At 36.5% G+C, this 20286-nt stretch overlaps 4 protein-coding genes across 7 annotated transcripts in view; 1 reads left to right on the top strand and 3 right to left on the bottom strand.

Moving 5' to 3' along the window:
* The window catches only part of LOC145478097 (uncharacterized), a 59379-nt gene extending 58199 nt beyond the window's left edge, over positions 1-1180 (bottom strand). Inside the window, exon 1 of the mRNA XM_081456006.1 lies at positions 143-1180. Coding sequence (XP_081312132.1) covers positions 143-853 — 711 coding nt within the window. The 5' untranslated portion in view covers positions 854-1180. The remainder of the gene's footprint in view (positions 1-142) is intronic.
* A 757-nt stretch (positions 1181-1937) lies between these two features.
* LOC145478088 (BCL2/adenovirus E1B 19 kDa protein-interacting protein 3-like) lies at positions 1938-7889 on the top strand. Of its 4 annotated transcripts, none has more exons than XM_081455995.1 (7): positions 1938-2057; positions 2185-2317; positions 2455-2506; positions 3639-3718; positions 4134-4217; positions 4838-4918; positions 5591-7889. In XM_081455995.1, exons 1-7 carry the CDS (start codon positions 2006-2008, stop codon positions 5631-5633), a joined length of 525 nt encoding a protein of 174 aa, XP_081312121.1. In that variant the 5' UTR covers positions 1938-2005; the 3' UTR covers positions 5634-7889. The 4 variants fall into 4 exon arrangements, with proteins under 4 accessions (XP_081312121.1, XP_081312122.1, XP_081312119.1 ...); XM_081455996.1 differs by having other exon boundaries at positions 4841-4918; XM_081455993.1 differs by having other exon boundaries at positions 4838-7889.
* A 688-nt stretch (positions 7890-8577) lies between these two features.
* On the bottom strand, positions 8578-20263 carry LOC145478123 (sideroflexin-2-like). The gene is made up of 11 exons (XM_081456042.1): positions 20165-20263; positions 18375-18566; positions 17923-18090; positions 17147-17245; positions 16501-16576; positions 15510-15595; positions 15148-15275; positions 13999-14048; positions 13226-13275; positions 12777-12824; positions 8578-12140 (listed from the first exon to the last, which is right to left on the bottom strand). The coding sequence occupies exons 2-11, from the start codon at positions 18542-18544 to the stop codon at positions 12041-12043; spliced, it is 975 nt and encodes a 324-aa protein (XP_081312168.1). The 5' UTR covers positions 18545-18566; positions 20165-20263; the 3' UTR covers positions 8578-12040.
* Positions 19659-20286, bottom strand: part of LOC145478137 (uncharacterized) — a 119215-nt gene continuing 118587 nt past the window's right edge. The window contains exon 2 of the mRNA XM_081456066.1: positions 19659-19672. The gene's annotated coding sequence lies outside the window, so the exon portion shown is untranslated. The remainder of the gene's footprint in view (positions 19673-20286) is intronic.

Here is a 20286-nt window from a genome sequence, read left to right on the forward strand (position 1 = left end):
ACGTAGTGACTAGAGATTTTAAATTCAATTCGTAGGGTTTAATGGGGCCATAGCTTATTTAATCGACACGCTGTTAATGGGGTGACCGCGATAAAAATAAGATACAATATCTAGCTAATTTGCACTATGAAATCTACGTCACCTGTTGTCTGCTCTCTTGCCACGAATGTCTTTTAAATTTCTCAAGTTCTGCCTCATGTTCGTGATGTATTCTTCGAATATCGTCGATTTTTCTTTTATCAGCACCTTGAACAAGTTTTAATGTTTCTTCTAGCTCCCGTTTCTGTCGATCAAGATCCGCGATCTCCTGTTCTAATCTTCCGCGCTCCTTTTCAAATTCCCGTTTCGTATCTTCGCGGGCTTCGCCTCGAAGTTCGTTTCGGACCTTCGATTTCAGGTCGTCTTTTTCCTTTGCCCAAGCCTGCTGAGCACTTCTTAAGATTTCATCCTTTTGTCTTATTATCTGCATAATTTCCTTCTCCTTTTCCTTGTGCAGCTGTTCTCTCAAGGACGTAAGTTCATTCATCTTTTCCTTGTGTAATTTTGACCTCAAATCCGCTTGCATTGCCGACGCTTTCTTCTGCTCTTCGTCCCGAACTTGCCTGATCTCTAACGCCTTGTCTCTCTTGAGATTCTTAGAGTGTTGTCTCTCCTGTTCCAATTCCTTGTTAAGGTGAACAATCCTTCTTCGCATATCCTCCATGCCTGACTTAAAAGATGCATTTGAAGCCGCAAAACTCGACTCACTTGCCGTGGTTTGTGGTGTATACAGTGGTTGTGAACTCGCTCGCCTGAGATCAACCGCTTTCTCGCCTTCAGGACCTAGATTCTTCCACGATTGACTTCTACTCATGTTAAATTTGCAGCTGTCTTGTCCCTTGGAATTCTTACATCTGCGTTGATGTAGTATTCGTTAAAGTTTACTCATCCATATTTGAATTTAACATGCATTCTTGAGGACTGAGTTCACGTCTTCGTGCTCCGTTTCATGACAACGAGTAAACATGTCGCCAATACAGCTCACTGGAGCATTTGCGCGTTAAATTCCATCAGACAACTTAATTCCTCACGCAGTGTCAGTGTCACTTACGGCGCAAATCTTTTCACTCTGAAAGAAAAGAAATATTTCCTGGGCAATTGTGAGTTGATAGTTTCTTCACACTACCTTTACCCGCATAAATAATTTTGTCACGCTTGGGAAAAAGAAAGGATATCAAAATCGTTATTTTAGTAGGGTAGGGTAAGGAAAGCAATGTTTTTCTTCTTAAAATGCTTTTTTAAATTTGTCTTAAAGTTTAATTTGTCATTCTATCCACACTATTCAAGTAATATCAGTATCTGCTGTAAAATAAACTATAAATATAATGAGCTCAGATCAATATATTGCGTTAGAAAATTTTTTCATCTCTACCCTTCCCGCGTTAAAAGCTTCCTTTTAGTGTTCAGTTCCCGGCCCCAAGTTTCGAAGGCCTAAATTGAATTTCTGTCGATCCGGCCATCGTTTTGAGGCTCAAGTGTTGGTCCAAATTAAACTTAAGCTTATAAAAGGAAATTCCAAGATGACATCAATGATGTAAAAATTATACTTTTAACAACAAGATTTTTTTTTTTCCCTTTCCTAAATTAATACAATCGGAGTTATTCATTTGGTCTAAGTAGAACATACGAATCACTTCAATCTGCATATGAAGTGCTATCAAAACAGGAACTATTTAAAAAAAGAATTATTTGGCCTTGGCATGTTTAGGTATCATTCCAATATGGACAATCGGTGTTTATTACGCGTTTCCGGTCTGTGCTTGATGGTGAAGAATGTTTTGAAGTATGTCACTTCCGTTGCTGGCCTTAGCACGTGAGAAACGTTTGAGGTTCTGATTGGTTAACTGGTGATTGTAAACAAGGGTCCAAAGAATTGATCAAAATAGAGGAATCTTTTCCTTCATAGAGAATTGTCGTATTTGCCATTGATTGTGTGCAAGCGTTTCTCGTATAGGTCAATTCATAAATGGCGAATAACGTAAATGGAGGTAGTCATAGTTCCATCGAGTCCTTGAATGGTGAGTTTCGCAAACGAACCCTACGCGTTCTCGAACGCAATTTACACTGCGTCAAAATATTATCCGCAACACAGATGGCGGCCGTTTGGTTGTCATCTGTAACAGTGCTCTATTTATCCTCTCACAGGCTCGTGGGTAAAGCTGGATGGCTCGTTCAGAAACGGCAATGGGGCTCAGCATTCTCCAGTCATTTCAGAAGATGGTGCGATGGAAGATTTACTTGCCGAGGCTGTCGAGGAACAGTCGAAACAAGGTTCTAGGTGGGTTAGGTGATGGCGCCGGGGTTACGAACTAGGCTGTGGTCCGATTATCATTCATTAAGTTTTGACGGGAGGGTTAATATTAAGCCTATTTGTGTTAGAATGGTTAGGTTCACTTTGTCTTTTTTGTTATTTAGTGGCGAGAAAAGCCCTTCTAGCTCACCAAGTCCACCTGGTCTTCTGCGAACGGTATGTATTAAAAGCTTACTTGTTGCAAATTTGCGTTCGTGACGCTGGCTTCATTTTATCGTGTGCAGAATTTTGTCTGTGGCTCGCGATCGTTCCATCAACGCGCTTTGTGCTGTAAATGGTCGACTATTTTGTTCAAGATACCTAAAGTGTTCTGTGTTTAAAGGATTAAAATTAACTCTTGCGTAAATTAATAAATGCTTTCCTTGCGTGCTCTATTGTGAGACTTGCAGTTTTAGCTAGTACTACAATTCAAAACATACTTCAACATGATCCTACTTAAAAATGTTTCCTTCTTAATAGCTATTTACCGTACGCCACGTTGATGTGAATAATTTTAGCTTTTTTTTTTCGATTCAGTGAGAGTATTAATGAACATGGAGAATCTGGAACAGGAAAATAGCTACATTGTAGCTTTCATGTCATGATGTAGTAGAAGCTTTCCCGCCTTCTCAGGACACTCTCCAACCGATAACAATGGTGATAAGAACTTGTTTACAAAGAACCCTTGCTGAACTATGATCTTTAAGACGTGAGAATATTTCAGAGATATTTGCAATTTTCGTTTTTTCCTTCATTATTAAACGGAATTCAATATTAAAGCCCTCATTGAAACACAATGCCAAAATAGTTAGCACAATATCAGTGGCTATTGAGAGCTTGTGCATATTGGTGCTTTAGATCTCTTCTTTCATTGTTCTGTGGTCTGAAAATACAATTTCTCTCTTCTGGTCTGCATAGAAATGTCAATGGATATTTAGAGAGAGTAGAACTTTCGGTCAGTTCCTTTATTTTCGAGATTTGCAAGGCGTAAACATTGTCAGTGATAAAATGCATTTTGACTGTTTTTAACTTAATTTAATCATCAAGGATTTATATCACCGGATCATATTGTGCCCACTCCTTAATAGACCTCTTCAGCTTGGGCGGTTTGTTTTCCCATTGTAGACCACTTGATATTCTCCAGAGAATTTTTCTTTTATCCATCTTAAAATTATTCATTCATATACATACGACTATTTAAAACTTTGAAAGCAAGAATTCGTAAGAGTATCATCATGTGGTCTGCAAAGGGAAAACAAACCGTCCAAGCTATAAAGGTCTATTGACACAATTCTTTTGCTATTTGAAGGGTGATCCGATTCTTCCTCAAGAGCAGAACACGGACTGGATTTGGGAGTGGTCGAGCAGGATTGAATCGCAACCTCCAAAGTAAGTTTCTTTCTCTTAACACATCGAGGATTAACACATCACGCATGAGTAGACCATTATTTGTCAGCAGTTATTGTCAGGTCATGTGGTGGGCTCGTGACCAATGAGAAGGAAGAGAAAAATGCATCAAATGATAACAAGAAATATTACAGCTATGCCAAGGAAAATATGTTCTCAAAATGCATATGCAGAATTTTTTTTGGGGGGGGGGAGGGTCTATGATGGTAGAGCTTTTCAAGGGGGGAGGTGCTCAGTATGAGTTACCTCATGCAAATTGCAAATCTCCCTGAGATTTTTGATTTTTTGAAGGCCAGCATCCTGTTGAACAGTATTATTAAGCATCTCTAATTACTGTACCTATTGAATGTGAAGAGCAGACATAGCAGTTTTTTTTTTCATTTATTGCTGCAAATAGGGATTGGAAGATGCAACATCCGACAAAGAAATCAAAGCCACGTGGTTCAACATTGAGCATCAGAAGAACTAAAGTTATGAGAAGGTAATAGATAGAAAAATGGACCAAACCCTTGGTAGAGAGTGAAAGCAGTAATCTGTCTATTTGTTTTTCAAAAGAAGGACTCCCAAAAGTAATAGACATTCTAGGTCACACCTCCAGCGTTCCCATGTGAGGAAGGGAGCAGCAAGGAGGAGGGGTGGGGGTAACAGAAGAGGGTATACGCAACAATTTTAAACAGGGAGACTCGTCCCAAAGGGCCAAACCCTGAGTTACCCTTTAAATTATTAAATGTCATTTTTATGCAAAAGGTAGCACTTTCTCATTTACCTGTGTAGTCCATTATAGGGAATATCCCCCTTATGAACTACTTACTGTCTTGGTGTGAATAAAGCAAGGTCCATTGTCATCCCTTTGTCCATACCATACACTGTAATATTTCAACTGGGTCATTTTGCCGTGTTAGTCTAGATTCCAGTTTGATGATTTAGCATGTTTAATTGACAGTGTAATTTACATCTGAATAGAGTGACTTTTAACCTGTTAACTATTTAGATAATGCTATTAATACACAACTGACTTGGTAAAGTAACTGGTTATTACTAGTTGACTTTGAATGTTACTGTTTAATAGTATTGCAGCACTAATTTGTTTTATTCTTGCAGTAGTTCTGAACTGATGAACATCAATTTCTATGTGGTTGTTCCTGCTGTTGTACTATCTCATCTGATTGCGTTTGGAATTGGGTTAGTGAATAATTTAATGTACACCCATCAGGAACATATCGTAGAATGTATACCAAATGAAATCCCTTCAATTAAGTACATTATTATATCAAGAATTGTGCAGGTTTTAAATATTTAAAATTATGAGAAGTAACCAGGCCAAGTGCTAGTGGTTAAATATGTACAGTCTATATTACTTCATTGGCATTTACTGCTTCTATTAGTAATGAAGTTGAATGAGTCAAGCACACTAATCATGAGGCCACTGCAACTCCCTGGCCAGGGACATTGTGTTTGTGTTCTTGGGCAAGACACTTTACTCTTGCAGTGCATTTCTCCACCCAGGGTACCGGCAAACTCAATCCCTTCAGTGGATAAGCATCTCATCCAGCAGGGAGGAGTAGAAATGCTTCTAGTTGCCTCATGCTACTGAAATTGGGATAAGCACCGGCCTGATGAGCTAATAAAGATGACGTCTACTTTGGACACCTACTAATGGTGTCCGTATGTTTTTGCAACAGTGGTATTGCCCCTAGCCCTCCAAAAGTTGAAGTACAATGTGTGGTTCCGGGAAATTTTCATATATTTTTATGCCTTCCAATATTTCTCAAATGAATATTCTTTTGTGAAACATTATGTAATGGAAACTCAGAATTATTGCTTGAATTATAACTATTGTTAATTATTTTGCAGAGTTTACGTGGGTCGACGCATGGTTCAAGTTGATGCATTATGATCATGGTGACCAAGGGAAACATGAAATCTTTACCTGTCACTGGTTATGAAGTTGTATGCTGAAGAGCACAAAAATTGTGGATTGTCGATAACACACTGGGGTGTCAAGCTTGGCAGTATTGCACAACAGTATTATTATTTTTGATTTTCAAATAACCGTCTTAAAAAATTTTCTTTTTAATTTTTTGCTTGAAATTCAGTGTTTTTAAATGGTATAACCCTCCCTTTAACATGGTCAGGCCTTCCATTGATGCAGACATCTTCAGCACAAGACTAGTGTAAACCACATTGCTGGGGAATCTGTGTTATGTGTGATTTCTATGAAAGGCGGCTACTATATATATGCTGTAGATATGTGTTGGGGTCTCTTAGAAGGGGTTTCTGCTAGTGGAAGACTGTCTGTGAATTGATGGAAATATCTGTTACATGCAAGTATAGGTATACATGTAGGTATCAACTTTGGGGCAAGATGCGTTTTAGTGGGTGATATGTTCTGCTGAAGGAGGCGTCTCATTATAGTCAGTAGTCTACTTATGGGGTACACATTGGCTTAATGCGCACCAAAGGGTCTGTGTTAGGGTAGGCGTCTGCTTGTGGAAGGTTGACTGTTGATTATTAAATAGTTTTATTAATAAATTTATTCGTTAATAATAAAATTTATTTAATAATAATTATGAACATTTAAAAGTCACACTAACTTGTAGAGTTAAATTATTGTGAAGGTATAACTTACAATTTTTTATCAGTTGGTGGTAACTTTTAAGTTACTTGGAAAATGCTCTTGACAGTTCATTTTTAATTTTTTTTGTTGAAGATAATGATTACATTATTTTGTCTGATCAGAGTAGAAGAGTGCATTATTTTATTATTACAGCTTACAAAGATGCTTATTACCTTATGTAAAGATGATCCCATGTTTATGAAATTTTTTGTTGTGTCTCTCAAATTGTGATAGAACTGGCAAAATAAAATTGTTTTCTTGTTTATAAAATTTGCTTGCCCTTGTTTGAGCATTTATTGCAGTGTCCTAGTTTATCACAATTTGGACATTAACAGGCTGTTTACAAGTGTATTCAGTAATAATGAGGCTGAGACAGTGTATCTTATCCAAGTATTTATTGAAATTGCTGTATTGAGTAGTTTTTAATATAATTGTAGGAGGAGAAATTAGCAGAAATTAAGTTTGACAAATGACACCAATTGGTGTCCACTATTGTGGATATACTGCATAATTTTTATGTAGGCAACATAAAATCTGATACCTAAAAACCACATTGGATTGTACAGTGTAAAACAATCTTCAACAGTGAAGAACAGTGGTACAATGTGCAACATGATCTCAACATGTAAGGGAAAGTGTGTTCATTCTCTGTCTGGAGATAATTCATGGATATTAAGTGGAGTTCTACTGAACAGTATCCATTATTGCATTTAAATTTTTATTCCTTAAAAAAGTTACTAACAATGAAAATATTTCCATTATAGAAAAGCTATTTATATTCAATCTTTCTGTTCAGTGCTACATCTTTTTAAAGTTATTTACAAGGGTATACACATGTACATTTTAAATGCTATGTCCTATATTTGCATTTTGTTTCACCATGTAAATTAGCACTACCATATTATTTGCGATCTATAGTATTAATTAAAGACTGAGGTGTTTCCGGGTTGTTGTTGTTGTTGTTCAATTTGGAGTGACGATTATTTTGCCATTTTTTCATGGCTGAAACTGCCACTTGCAGCTTGGTCAGAACAGGCTGCCTTTGGAGTATGGGGTGAACAAAACTGCATTGACAAGTAATCCAAGCTACTGTAGATTTTATTCCTCAGAAAATGCAAAGGAGCCTATTCACAGGCTAACCTGCAATGTTTCAGTGGAAGGTACATCAACCTAAAACTTACCCTGGCTATTGATAAGTGTGATTAAACGTTAAATTGGTTGTTTGTTTCTCTTTGATTTTGTTTGTTTGTTTGTTTGCTTGTTTGTTTGTTTGTTTCTTTTTTCCAATACCTCCAAAGATGCACATCTGCTCTACATGTATGCTGCAGGAAACAACCTGTAAGCTGAAATTACAGCAACATTCATCAGGTTAGCACAATCAGTTTTACATAAACAAATGATTACCTTCAATTTAGACCAAAGGAAAATACCAGACAATTGACACAGATTCTAATTTTATTACCTGTTCAGTGTATGACCCTTTGCTCATATGAAGTCATGGGTTAATGTGTAGTGCTGCTGTACAATTTGCTTAACATGTATCATTATTTTAGTAGACTATTAATTTAGAGACAGTTAAATACATAGACATACATATACATCATACTGCAAAAGTCCCAAGGTTATGCAGCAACATTATATTTGTACTTCAAACTCTAAGTGATAATATTGCTAAAGAAATAAATGGCATTAACTACAATAATATTTGTGCAGTCTTCCCAAAGGTGAAATGACTTTTCAGTTAGATACCCTGCACCATAATACTTTCTCTCCCAAATTAACATTTTAACACACAGTTACAACATGACGATAAAACTAATATATATCCAACTGCAGCATATACTGTCCAAATAACAGTACAAATAAATATACAGTGATATTGTACAGTTATTTGTACAGTAGAAAACCTGTTTGCCGAACAGGTCGGTGCATGCACACAAAACTGTCCCACTCTCCCTCTTTCATTGATAAGTTTATTGACTACAGCAAATGGATAATAAATCTCTTATAAAATCGCTTTACATTTTTACCTGCTGTTTGTATTTTGACTCGCCCTCTACGGGTTCATCAAAATATGGCACAACTCGTAAAAATATACAGCAATACTACACACCAAAACATCTAATAAGAAATATATATATATATATATATATATATATATGTATGTATATATATATATATATATATATATATATATATATATATATATATATATATATATTTTAAGGAAAATGACCACTTTTTTAAGTTTAAAAGACATGTTTCGACAGAACTTCTGTCATCTTCAGTTGAATGAATGATTACAAAGCAAGTTGAATAATAAGTAGGCAAAAATGCTAATTAAGACAAATAGTAACAACAGAACGTGAAAAGGTGTAAATTAAAAGGATAATTTTAGATTTACATGGTGTAATTGCTGATTGAGGCAAGGTAGTTCTTTTTGAATATGGATAGCCTCCTTTATCTTGAGTTGAAAGCTGGTAGTGGCGTGATCTAAAATATGAAAGCAGTCTATTGAACACAATGAGCGACAACGTTCAGAATTCTGAAGATGTTTGAAGATGTGAGAGGCCCTATCAACGGCTAAGTGCTCACGTACGCGTGTGGAAAAATGTCGGGAGGTTTCGCAGACATAACAGGCATTACAGCCCGCACATGTAAACTTATAAACTACACGTGAACGAAGCCTGCCGGGGATAGGGTCTTTCACACCAAAAAGGTTACCTATCTTAAAGGAAGAAAAAACTAATTTGATGTCTAAATCATTACAATAGCGCTATTGTAATGATTTAGACATCAAATTAGTTTTTTCTTCCTTTAAGATAGGTAACCTTTTTGGTGTGAAAGACCCTATCCCCGGCGGGCTTCGTTCACGTGTAGTTTATAAGTTTACATGTGCGGGCTGTAATGCCTGTTATGTCGGCGAAACCTCCCGACATTTTTCCACACACGTACGTGAGCACTTAGCCGTTGATAGGGCCTCTCACATCTTCAAACATCTTCAGAATTCTGAATGTTGTCGCTCATTGTGTTCAATAGACTGCTTTCATATTTTAGATCACGCCACTACCAGCTTTCAACTCAAGATAAAGGAGGCTATCCATATTCAAAAAGAACTACCTTGCCTCAATCAGCAATTACACCATGTAAATCTAAAAGTACCCTTTTAATTTACACCTTTTCACGTTCTGTTGTTACTATTTGTCTTAATTAGCATTTTTGCCTACTTATTATTCAACTTGCTTTGTAATCATTCATTCAACTGAAGATGACAGAAGTTCTGTCGAAACATGTCTTTTAGACTTAAAAAAGTGGTCGTTTTCCTTAAAATCTTTACATGTCTGCTGCTATATATATATTAAATATTAAATATAAGCCACCCCTTCCCCCTCAACAAAACAGAGACATGCAGAACATGAAGCATCACTGTATTTAGTTCTTAGACTAATCATTATTACCTTTATAAAGCCCTAGCCAAATGATTACAACATATCACAACATTGTTGGCCAAGTATTTGCAAACTCCGGCCAAATGATCGCAACATTTCAGCACAACATATCAACATTGTTGGGCGCAACATGTCGTACGCATCTGGCCACCCTGTTGTGACGTGTTGCAACATGTTGGGTATTGAAAATTGAACTAGTGTGCATGCCCAGGTGCACCGTTGTTGCATGAACCTGGCCAAACGACTACAACAACATGCAACAACCACAAATGTTGCATAAAAAATTTGACCAGTTTCAAATTTGAGCCAACAACACCCAACATGTCACAACATTTTGCAACATGTGGCAACAGTGTGGCCAAACGCAAGCAACATGTTGCGCCCAACAATGTAGTGGTATGTTGCATTGAAATGTTGCAACCGTTTGGCCGGGGCTAACTGATTAAAATGGTCACACTAAAATTCAATTGGTTATTATTTTTGCCCCAATCAAATCAATCTATCCCACACATGCACACTCACACACTGCAATTGGTTCCTATATTTGAATTAATTTTTCCATCAAGAAGTAGAAAATGGCATGTGTATTCACATAGCCTTGAATGAAGACATGACAGAAATTTTTGCAGAATTCTCTATTATTCTATTAATTTTTATGAGTCGTGCAAAGTCCCAAGATACCAGTAATAAAACTCAAACTTTGCCCCTCCTAATTTCTGAGGGAAAAGCCCCGGAAACAAGGTTGCAATGTATATGTTTGCACAACAGAAGCAACCATTTCCATTTCTCTTATAACACAAAACAAAAATTTATGCAATTTGCCACTTATGAAACAAGAAGAAATCTGGGGCAAGTGTCATATTGCAGTGGTTTGTGCAACTGCAACTGAGAAAAAATGATGAGAGGCTATATTCCCAGTAGTGATCCCACTAGCGACTGCAGGATGAGATTTTCCCCAGATTTTTTCTCACTTCTTATAATAGTAGTGAAGGTGCTGTAACTATGTTCGCATTACATATAACCTTGTCCAAATGACTACTTTGTCAACAAAGAGTATGTGATATGATTAAAATTGTAATTTTATAAATAATACCCTACCCTTTGCACATCTGTACCCAATCGGAAAAATCTCTATCCTACATAAAGTGCTTTCAATAGAAAAAAGAATGATTAGTATTACATTATTATTCCGTTATGGCAGTTAATTTGTTTTCCTACATTTAATAAGATCAAGTGACTTTTGGAAACCCTTCCTTTGTGGAAGAGATTTTTTAATACTGTCCAGTGTTTGTGTCTAACACATGAAACAAAAAGGACGGAAAAGTATATTTGAAAGTTGCATTCTAGTTATGAGTTCATTTGCAATGAAATGAACTGAAATAATGACACTAAGAGAACTGTAAGTACAGCAATTCATTAAAATTAAAATGAATTACATTGAATAATCTTCAAAATGTAATAATTGAAGGCTTTCGTGCAAAAAGGGTGTGTATAGCATTTTGGGCTGATTTTTATTTCTTGCAGGATCAAGCTAATTTTTGGCAGACTGACTTGTTTTGACATGAAAAGCATCATTGCGTAAATGTTTTTGTTGATTTGCACTTCGTTTTCGAGAAATAACATGCAAAAAACTCAGTTTTCCAACGGTATCTTTTGGAGATCTTTTGTTGAGCGAAAAACAAAAGAAACCTTTGTTTTGCTAAATGATGAAGTCACCGAAGTGTGGTATTTGCCATTAGTTTTATTATTCACATAATTATGCAATTCTCTTACTGTTGCTTCGTTAGCGCAAGTGAATAAGGCACTGAACTGGCGGGATGCCAGTTTGTTTTGTCGTGACACCGGTTCAATATGAGGTCTGTCAATTTTTTTTTCCAGTCTATTTCTCTATGTCTTTCAAAAATCAAAACTTCTATTTAAAAAAAACCATGCTGTCAAAGCTGCTAACAGTAACCGTTTAAGTTTGCACCACATCAAAATCCACCTTGGAAGGATTTGCTCCAAAAGATGCCACTCAGAAAACTGAGTATTTTTGCATATGTTATTTCTCAAAAACAAAGCGCAAATCAACAAAAACAATTACACAACAATGCTTTTCATGTCAAAACAAGTCAGTCTGCCAAAAATTAGCTCAATCCTGCAAAAAATAAAAATCGGCCCAAAATGCTAAATACTCCCTTTTTGCGCAAAAGCCTTCAATTATATAGAACTATTCTATTCTAAGATAATACTGAGTCATCAAAGTCCCTTGTTGAAGTACACTGTTTTAATGGCTGTTCCTGCTTTCTTTCTGATGGCCTCTTGAGCCTCTGGTTCAAGCTTGTCCACTGACATAGAGCTTTGAAAAGAGAACAGAAAATGTGTGTTAAGAACATCTATATCATCCATTTTTCTGGGATGTGAATGCGCATGTAGCAAATATTATTTTGTAGAAAGGAAATTCACCCCACAATAAGACAGGCCATAGACTTAAGGTTCAATTCCTTCGGTCATCTCTTGTACAGTGTATCATTACATAAAATATACTGATTCCAAGTGTGGAAAGGCCAAATAGAAAAAATATTTGGTTTGAACTCAGGTAGCAAGGTCTGTGTATCCTGAGCAAGAGCCAAATATCTCCTGACACTACATGTTGACTCACTCAACATGTAGTTTATCTTAGCACCTTTGCTGAGTTTGATTTGCTTAGAATTTTTTGAAATGTGTTCTTGGTGAATGGTACATCAGGAAGTGAATTGCATGTGCTAAATTTTTGTTTGGCATTCATGATATGTGTGGCGCCAGATAACTTTATCTGGATTGGCTAAGTCAAACCATCCAGCCATACATATGTCAGCTTGCATTATGCTTCTCTAGTGGATAGCTTGAGTGGGGCCACTTGGCAGTGTGATTATATGGTCATGTATCTATTATCCTTTGTAAATGTCTACGTGTAAGCTACGAAAAACTAAATAACTAAAAATTAATTCATTACCATCTCTGAGGAAAGATTGAACAAGCAGCAGGTACCATGAAGCACAAACTGAAACAAGAAGAAAGTATTACATTTATGTGTATACACGTGTTAGACTGAAACTCAGAAATGTAGAAGATCCAAATGCCTAAAGAAAAAGCTTGTTTTACAACAGTTGAAATTATAGTACACTGTATCTTGGAACCACCATTATACTGCCTAATACATTCTCAATAAAATATTATTTACAACATTAATAACTGTAGAAATCATTAATTCTAAAGAAGTTATTTCAAGCAGCTGACGATGATGATTACTAGGATGATGACAATGAAATCACAGTGCAATGAAAACTGAACACCGCTTGAGTAAGGAGTTTTTCTTCAAAGCAGGTGTTAATGTAACAAAACTGTAGCACATAACTTAGTTAAGCATCAATGTATTGAAATATAGACTGAAATCATATTTACCTCACACCACAAAGGAACATCTGAAGAGGACCATGCAGGGGTTTAATACGCTGTTAAAGAAGGCAAATACAGTGAGCTGTAAGCTGAGGTTAACTAGCATTTAATATCTGATAGTTAGTATACACAAAAGCCTTAATCTAGATCTGAATGTGATTGGGATATGTTTAAATTATATGAATCAAACTTGGTTACAGCACAGATAATTATAGTTATGTTTTACATTCAATCCTTACCCAGTCTAAGTAAAAGAAAAAGACATCAACATTGGGAAAAACGACAAATTTCACGCCTTCAAATGGAGGACAAGCACCAAATGACATAAATTTTGGGGGGTGTCCACCCTCCCAAGCATAACAATTCACATTTCAATTTGATTATGCACTCCAAATGTTTTTCACTTAATAATATGAGAATGCATGGTCCACTAAAATTAGACTGGGTACTGGTAATTTTGTCTGGGCATTGTTTCGTAAGATAGCAACTATTAATTTTGCTTCTTTCCAGTTTTCTTTTGTCCTGAGTTGGTTGCAGTTTCCAGCAAAAGTTATAAGGTAAATTAATTGGCTTCATTCTTGGTTAATCTGTCATAATTTAATTATCAGTCTGTGCTGTCAGAATTGTTATTTTTCAATCGAACAAGCATTCAATCTAAATTCAAGGCTCTTTTAATCAATTCAAATGATCACAACCAGGAATAATCTAATTTTATTAATAATACTACAATCTCAATGTAATGTCATTTAATTTAAATCTCAAATTATGATTACACAAACCTGCATAAAACGATATTTCTCAATTTTTTCCATTATTATTGGTATGACAACTGAAAATGGAAATTGAACAAGTTTTAATCAATAATCTACGCAGGTCAAGTAGAGGTGCATTTCAATACTAATTACAACTGCTTCATTCTTTAACCCATTGACTCCTGTGCCGGCCGTAACCGGCCGTGACAAGCCCTGGCCTTTCTTCCACTTCTGACGTCATCACCTTTGACCAAAATTGGCATCACCTATGCTCAACTTCTGCAGGAGGAAAAGATCTTTCCAATGATACCCAGATCAGAATGATCAGCCCAATGGAACCCAAGATATGCACAAAAATGCTCAAAAGGTTGAGTGAAAAACTCAGAGCAAAATTTCCTGCCACTACACGTGGCTACTCCATGGTAAAGATTGCCCATCATGATGACGCTCTCTTGGAATTTTTGAAACTAGAAGCAAGCCCAGTAGAAGGTCAATCACTGCAGCAAAAAGAAAAGAAAAGGAGAAAAAGGGAAGGGGAAAAAAAAATTACAAAAATCCAAAAGCCTAAAGACGTAGGTCACTTTCTCGTCCAAAAACTCAAAATCTCAACATTTTGATTTCTGTGCATGCCCGAGCAAAAATGTCATAAAATGCGATGCTAGTGGAAAGAAAGGCGTGTTGTCATGTTGCAAATGCCTTTTTGAGTAGATTGGAGCTAATTTGGCCCATATCCAGCCTGAAAATCTCCAAAATGTCCAAAAAATGCATTTTTGGCAAAAAGCTCCAGGAGTCAATGGGTTAAGTCTGAGTTTATAAGTTTATCAAATCCAATCTGAGCCTGAGAAAGGTGGGAGTCTAGGTCAAGCATCTGTATCACATTGAATGCAAATATACCTTTACCAAAGCTAGTTAATGAAGACTTCTGATTAATTATTACACAGGATTGCATCAAATATTACACATGGTTGGTTGCTAACAACAAACAACAACAACAACAAAAAGTACAATGAATGTGACGGGTCATTATTTCAGAGCTAACCAATTCACAAGAAAGCCCTGTTGAGTCTAACCAGAGTACTGTTCAGGCTAATCAGATTGCTATAAGGTTCACCACAGTGCTACATGTACATTTCTCCAAGAAATAATCAAGAATGCCCAAGGGTGAAGTAAACTCACTCATTCCTGGTGCAGCCATTGTAATTCTGGAGATGACCACTTGTGTTATTCCTTTAGCGGCTGCCTTTTTTGACTTTCCTACAGGGTTGTTATTCTCATCAAACACAACAATTCCATCTATTATTTCCCTGAAACAGTTGGTAATAATTTATTGGCCAATAGATCAGATGTACATGTTAATTTAATGAAATTAAAACTAAATATATCTAAATGGGCAAATGGCTTGAAATAACTGAGGCTTTCAACTGTGATATACACAATCATACATCTACAGGTAGGTGCCTTTGTTATCTTGGTGGGATTTTCTGATTGCAATAATTACTACATATGGAGGGAAAATGTTTTCAGTGACATACTTTTACCTTTGTCTGGTTAAAGGAATGTTGACGCAATTGGCTGCTGCAACTGCAATGAAAGGCACCCAGCGAGCGAGAAGAGGAGGTGCTGACTGGATAAAAAACATAGTATTTATCAATTATAATTAATATTTTTATGTTATGAATAATGAACACAAATTTTGGGTACATATCTTTATCATAAAGAAGTCAAAGCTGTATACTATAGAACACTGAACTACATGTACCGTGGTGATTCAATTTAGTGCCCTCCTTCCACGAAGCGCCCCCTTTCGAATAAGCGCCACCCTTCAAATGTGTTTTTATTAACAAGTGCCCCTATTCCAGTAAGTGCCCCCGTTCTAATAAGCGCCCCTATTCTAATATTATGATATTACTGCACTGTCAGAGTACGTATATCGACGTGAGGTTCATCTTCCTTAATTGTTCGCATACTTCATGCTGCATTACAAAAACAGTGGTCTTTATCGGTTGTTTCTCAAAAAAGAAATAAGTGCCCTGTCCCAAATAAGCACCCTGTCTCGAATAAGCGCCCTCCTTTGAGGTACCAAAGTAAATAAGTGCTCCGAGAGCTAAATTGAATCATAACAGTAGTCCACAAGCCTTGGTGGCTCAAATACCCTTCTTGAGAACATTCCAGGCAGATCTAACAGAGTCTGCCCAATCAACTGTCCTAGAAAAATTGGAAAACGCCTTCCTGACTGAGGAGGAATACTTAAAGATTAGGCTAGAAATGAATTCAGGGGTCCATTAAGGGCCAGGCACCAGGCAAATTGACTGGCTAAGACAAGGATTTTACCTCTTTGGTTTGACTATCTAGAGGAAAGTTTTTCGAATATATAAAGAAATTTAGTTCAAAATGTTTTGCCTGCCTGTTAAAATCAGTTACCCTCCTACTGAAAACATCAATGAAACCCCTGAGAATGATATATATGGCTGAGTGTTGGAGATTGATGTTCATGGTACTCAGTACTGGCCACCATGTTTACTACTGTACCTTCACAAGAGTGTTAAGCCCTACTGAGACTGCCACAGCACTTGATGTTGCTGACACATAAGCTATTCCAATCTGTCTAAGAGACAGAACAAATTTAAAGAATTTATTACCAGCATCCAATCGGAATCCCAAGTGACAATCTTTTCAAGATCTTACTACGATTCTTACTATTGTAAATAATAAGTTTCTTATCAACATCCTATCAGGTCTCTTTAAGAATCTTACAAGTTCTCGAAAGATTCTTGCCAGATCTTGGGCTTCCAAGCTGTAACTGTCTATGATACAATAACCTGAAAGTCATTCACACTAGCTCCCCAAAATATATTATTAGCATGATTAACTAAATCTAAAATTAAATTCATACTCGTCTGGTACATTATTTCATCTCTTACAAGTACTTCTGTAATTCAAATTTCCCAGAAATGTTTCTAAAAAACTTCACTTGCCTGTCAGGCAAGCAAAGAATAGAATACACCAGCCCAACTGCAACAAAATCCAGCTAGCCCTGGGCTATTGGACATGACTTTCTTTGCACACTGGTTAAGAAGGCAGATACAGCTTATAATTAAATCACAATAATAATTAAACTGTCTAGTAAGTTCTTAATTCACACACCACCATCACTTAATTAAGGAAACCCACTTACTTTCCAGTTATCATTGATTTAGCATTCCTATTTGTGTAGTTTACTAAAGCATTGAATGATTGATTGATCCACTGCCAAAACACTACAGCTGGAACAGTCCTGTTGAAGATCATATAAAATGTTTACGTCCTCTATCAACAAACGATTCAGCCTTGCTCATTGAAAAACTTGTACACAAATTTACAAGGAAATTCTTCAGTACAATGTATCACAGTAAAGACTTAAAAATATTATAGATTGAAGTCCTTCAATGTTGTTATTAATGTTTCATTGATTCTTTTTTGTAACAAAGGATTCTCAGTATCAACGATAACACTGCAGCACAACAGAGATGTTACATTGATGAATGACAGGTCTACTTTGTGTACTAGTCTACAAGTATTTGGTAACTGAATCACAAAATATCTCCCTGACCTGACTACTAAAAGGCTGGTAATCAAGACTAATTATGTTACTAAAGTCAATTTTATACTGTCATAAATTATATTCAATTATTGTGACCATGCCAAGGCTGTCATTGAATAAGAGCTGTAACCCATAACAGCTGCCACAACAGAGTACATGTATGTTTGATTGGCCCTTGATGTTTTGGGTGAACTTGCTGGCAGTTGATACAATTCACCCAAAAAGAAACAAGTTTGCTATAAAGGTTGGGAAGATCATTAGGCTACAGGTGAATGAAAACTTAAGGACAACCCTGCATTCAACGCCTTGTGACACGTGAAGATAAGAATGATGTAGTGATCAATAAATTCAACATTGATCATTTCACAGACCTGTACCACTGTAACATAGCTCCTGTTATTGCCATACCACCAGGAACTTGGAAGGACATGCGACCAAAGATATTCATTCTTTCTCCAGTGTCTGGGTGAAATGCTGAATCCACTAAATGCTTCGCATGCCAGAGCTCATTGACTGACACTTTGGTTGTTTTACCTTGTCTAAGAAAAGTTTAATAGAGAAAAAATAAATAAATAAATGCTGTTTCAGATAAAACAGTTCGATAAATAATGAGAATAGTTAGGTTGATGCAGATTTGCAGGTTTAAACATGTTATTTATAGCTCTACACATGAGTTGTCATATTAACACATCAAAACAATATTTCAGAATTGAGAACAAAAATGAAATGATCATAAAAGAAAGTTTATAGTCACTCTTTAGTGATGCTTTTTCTACCTACTAAAAAGCACATTCTTGTAATGTATGTATATCTACTAACTTACGTGTAGGTTTCAACAACTTCTTTTGCCTCATCAAGTTGAGCATTAGTATAGAGAGCTTTCCTCCAATCTGTTATAACAAGGAAATGTTTGAATCGTCCCCAGAAAGTGGACTGATCCCACCTTGGGACATCTAAGTTGACTTGTCCTGGCAAGGCTAGTTCTGCAGCCATTTTTTTCTTGTTTATTTACACCCTGAAATATTTAAGTACAATACAGAAGAAGAAGCACATTCAAGCAGAAGAAATTGCCTGAAAAAAACTGGAAGTGAGGTGGAAGGAAATACTTATTATTAAAAGTATTTTCCTTAACTTGAATAATTTACATGTACACAAAGCAAAACGAATGGAATGGTTAATTTCTGTGAAATGCGATCCCTTCCCCCTTATGAAGAAGTTTCCACACAAATTATTATTATTATTATTATTATTATTATGATGATGATTATGATTATGATTATGATTATTATCACCATCACCATCACCATCACCATCACCATCACCATCACCATCACCATCACCATCACCATCACCATCACCATCACCATCACCATCACCATCACCATCACCATCACCATCACCATCACCATCACCATCACCATCACCATCACCATCACCATCACCATCACCATCACTATTACTATTACTATTAGAGTGGTTTTCAAGTGAGTGTTGTAAAACCAAAACCAAAGCAATTGCTTACCAATTAGACTACTCAGCCAATCTCAAACCGTAGTTAAACCAAAACCAAAACCAAAGTAATTGTCTAATTACTTTCGAGACTCAAATGAAAACCACTCTACTATCACTATCACTATCACTACCATTACCATTATCATTATCATTATCATTATCATTATCATTATTATTATTATCATTGTTGTTGTTCTTGTTAGTATTAGTATTAGTATTAGTATAAACAATAGCAATATGTAGTCTACATCCCTATATCATATTCAGACTAGTATACAAGGTTGTAGCCCTGGGAAAAATGGTGGGTACTGGGATTGAATTTAAGTGTCCACCTCTAAATGTGTTTTGGCTGTCACACCAAACATACCAAACACCCCAAGCTTGCTCCCCTAGATCTGGTGATCTGGCGATCTGGCCGTGGTATGTCCATCTAGATCTGGCGATCTGGCCATGGTATGTCCATCTCTTAGTCCCCACATTTGGTTTTCGCATGAGTTTATCATTGATGCGGGAGAAGGAGTGGTTTAATTTGACCAAGATTGCAAAATCGGTCATTTTAAAGAAAAATTAAGACCTTCCCTCCCCACCCCCTCCACTCCCCTCTCCTGCCTCCATTTCAATGATGGAAAAAAGATGGTGCAATTTGGTTTTAGTGCGAGTTCATCATTGATTTCGGGGGAGGGCTGGCTTTAGACTACTTCAGAACACATTTTATTCCAAAGATTTTGGGCGCATCTGAATTCTTTAACAAAATACCCTGTGAACTATAGTTATTGACCATGTTTTAAGTACAATCAGAAGCATATCTGATATACTTCTGGTACAATTTGTCGAATGTTTCCTTTTATATGGGTATTGCCTTCTGCTGGGTGTCTTGCCTGCTGATTACGGGTAAAAGAGATTAAAGGCAATTTACAGCGACAAGACGATTTCGATATCAACGAAATTCGAACCAAACAAACATCGATCAAGTGATCAGTCTAGACATTGGCGCGCGTGCTACTCACAAGCTTAGTTTTAGAATTGAATTGAATTACAGTTTGTTCATAAACAAACGATGTCATCGTTTTGCGCTCTATTTAAGATTAAAAATCTACATACCACAACGATTGCTAAACCACCCGCAAAAAGTTTCTGTGTGTACGATTAAGGAGACTAAAACCAGTCATTCTCGCTTCATTCTCGTATTTTTGCCGCTCAATGAACCATTGTGCACCGCGGGC

The sequence above is a fragment of the Orbicella franksi genome, chromosome 2 (assembly GCF_964199315.1).
Source record: "Orbicella franksi chromosome 2, jaOrbFran1.1, whole genome shotgun sequence".
NCBI lineage: Eukaryota > Metazoa > Cnidaria > Anthozoa > Scleractinia > Merulinidae > Orbicella > Orbicella franksi.

Bases quoted from the DNA above. Each gene is read 5' to 3' on its own strand.
- LOC145478088 (XM_081455993.1), top strand. From the start codon at position 2,006: ATGGCGAATAACGTAAATGGAGGTAGTCATAGTTCCATCGAGTCCTTG. The intron at 2,058-2,184 runs GTGAGTTTCGCA...ATCCTCTCACAG, and splicing joins TTCCATCGAGTCCTTGAATG to GCTCGTGGGTAAAGCTGGAT. The intron at 2,318-2,454 runs GTGGGTTAGGTG...TTTGTTATTTAG, and splicing joins CAGTCGAAACAAGGTTCTAG to TGGCGAGAAAAGCCCTTCTA.
- LOC145478123 (XM_081456042.1), bottom strand. From the start codon at position 18,544: ATGGCTGCAGAACTAGCCTTGCCAGGACAAGTCAACTTAGATGTCCCA. The intron at 18,091-18,374 runs GTAAGTTAGTAG...AACTTTTCTTAG, and splicing joins GAAGTTGTTGAAACCTACAC to ACAAGGTAAAACAACCAAAG. The intron at 15,276-15,509 runs GTAAAAGTATGT...CAACTGTTTCAG, and splicing joins ATTCCTTTAACCAGACAAAG to GGAAATAATAGATGGAATTG.